A 2,677-nucleotide genomic window follows, 5' to 3' on the forward strand; every position below is an offset into this window, starting at 1 on the left:
TATTAATATGATCTGTGACCTCAAACTGTGTCCTATAGCGACCCACACAATACTAACCTCCTCACCTAACCCTGATACACCTGGGGAGGCTGGGGGAGATAGAAATCGGAGGACGGGTTCATTCTAATTCCTGGAATGGAATAAGGAATAGAGAGATACCATTCCTCATTCTGCTCCATGCATCACAATAAGCCCGTCCTCCGATTGCTACCTCCACCAGCCTCCCCAGGTCTGTAGTGATCTCTGCCTCTTCACTGGACCTGCTGTGTGTGTGTGTGTGTGTGTGTGTGTGTGTGTGTGTGTGTGTGTGTGTGTAGCCTGTACATGATACCCTGCTTCCTCTCTGTGTCTATAATCATATGCACACAAGATATGACACACACACACACACACACACACACACACACACACACACACACACACACACACACACACACACACACACACACACACACACACACACACACACACACACAGTGAATCAGCATTTTCTGTTGCTTTGAGGCTCAATTGATGTCAGATCCAATTTAGATGTTTCGAGACTGTGTGATGTGGCGTGTGTGTGCGTGTGTGTGTGTCCCTGTGTGCGTGTGTGTGTGTGTGTGAGCGTGTGTGTGAGTGAGTGTGTGTGTGTGTGTGTCCCTGTGTGTGTGTGTGTTGAATGTTTAGTAATGTCTCCCACCCAGGTCTGTTATGAGGAGTATAGCGTGACTTCAGACAGAGGCTGGTTCATAACTGTTATCACCTGATCAACAGCCTCTCTCTCTCTCTCTGTCTGTCTCTCTCTCTCTGTCTCTCTCTCTCTCTCTCTCTCTCTGTCTCTCTCTCTCTCTGTCTCTCTCTCTGTCTCTCTCTCTCTGTCTCTCTCTCTCTCTCTCTCTGTCTCTCTCTCTCTCTCTCTGTCTCTCTCTGTCTCTCTCTCTCTCTCTGTCTCTCTCTCTGTCTTTCTCTCTCTGTCTCTCTCTGTCTCTCTCTGTCTCTCTCTCTGTCTGTCTCTCTCTCTCTCTCTCTCTCTCTCTCTCTCTCTCTCTCTCTCTCTCTCTCTCTCTCTCTCTCTGGACAAAGGGAGGCTGTTTGAGGATGAAGGTGACCCGTGACTCTGAGACAACAACTCAGTCACACATCTTCTATCAGGACAGAAGAACAAGAAATACAAACAGGTCAGGGGAGGCTGGCGGAGGTAGACATCGGAGGTCAGGGGAGGCTGGCTACCCTCCAATGTCTACCTCCGCCAGCCTCCCCTGTCCTCCGATGTCTACCTCCCCCAGCCTCCCCTGTCCTCCGATGTCTACCTAGAACAGTTGTTGTCATGGTTCTTTAGACACAAGCGTCTCCCATTATGCTAAGAGGACATTCTGAAGGTCAGAGGTCCCCTGAGCTGAGGCAGGGCAACGTCCTCACCAGAACCAGGGAGGGGTCTGGAGGACCTTCATTCAGCCAATAGAAAGACCGTTGAAAACAGATGGCGCATAGCCATTGGCTGTACCTCCCATCAATCATCTCCCCCAGCCCCTCCCCCCTAGCCTGTCACTAAGGCCAGGTTTGAGTCATCATTCCAGACTAGTCTGAATATGATAATCATCTAAGGAAACTGTCCTCCTCCTCATGAAACATTAATAATGTCCAATAATCTGGCAGACTGTGGTCAGAGAGTCCAAACTAAACACAATATTACACTTCCAAATGTGGAAGAAATTCCATTCATTGCTTAAACCTCTGATGTTTTGAGAGAGATGATGTGGTTATGGGTTAGGGTCAGGTCAGGGTCAGGGTCAGGGTCAGGTCAGGGTCAGGGTCAGGGTCAGGGTCAGGGTCAGGGTCAGGTCAGGTCAGGGTCAGGGTCAGGGTCAGGGTCAGGGTCAGGTCAGGGTTAGGGTTACACCAGACTACCTCTACACCAGACCACCTTCCCTACGCCAGACCACCTCTACACCAGACCACCTTCCCTACACCAGACCACCTCTACACCAGACCACCTTCCCTACACCAGACCACCTCCCCTACACCAGACCACCTCTACACCAGACCACCTTCCCTACACCAGACCACCTTCCCTACACCAGACCACCTCCCCTACACCAGACCACCACTACACCAGACCACCTCTACACCAGACCACCTCTACACCAGACCACCTCCTCTACACCAGACCACCTCTACACCAGACCACCTCTACACCAGACCAACTCTACACCAGACCACCTCCCCTACACCAGACCACCTCCCCTACACCAGACCACCTCTACACCAGACCACCTCTACACCAGACCACCTCTACACCAGACCACCTCCCCTACACCAGACCACCTCTACACCAGACCACCTCTACACCAGACCACCTCCCCTACACCAGACCACCTCCCCTACACCAGACCACCTCTACACCAGACCACCTCCCCTAAACCAGACCACCTCCCCTACACCAGACCACCTCTACACCAGACCACCTCTACACCAGACCACCTCCCCTACACCAGACCACCTTCCCTACACCAGACCACCTCTACACCAGACCACCTCCCCTAAACCAGACCACCTCCCCTACACCAGACCACCTTCCCTACACCAGACCACCTCTACACCAGACCACCTCTACACCAGACCACCTCTACACCAGACCACCTCCCCTAAACCAGACCACCTCCCCTACACCAGACCACCTTCCCTACACCAGACC

General features: G+C 52.4%; 1 protein-coding gene across 1 annotated transcript in view; it reads right to left on the reverse strand.

Moving 5' to 3' along the window:
* Positions 1-2,608: 2,608 nt before the first annotated feature.
* jakmip2 (janus kinase and microtubule interacting protein 2) overlaps positions 2,609-2,677 on the reverse strand; it is a gene marked incomplete at its 3' end in the record, with an annotated part of 33,812 nt that continues 33,743 nt past the window's right edge. The window contains exon 17 of the mRNA XM_083698111.1: positions 2,609-2,665. Within this exon, the coding sequence (XP_083554237.1) occupies positions 2,609-2,665 (57 nt within the window). The remainder of the gene's footprint in view (positions 2,666-2,677) is intronic.

This window comes from Argentina silus (assembly GCF_951799395.1).
Source record: "Argentina silus genome assembly, contig: scaffold_168, whole genome shotgun sequence".
Classification (NCBI taxonomy): Eukaryota; Metazoa; Chordata; class Actinopteri; order Argentiniformes; family Argentinidae; genus Argentina; species Argentina silus.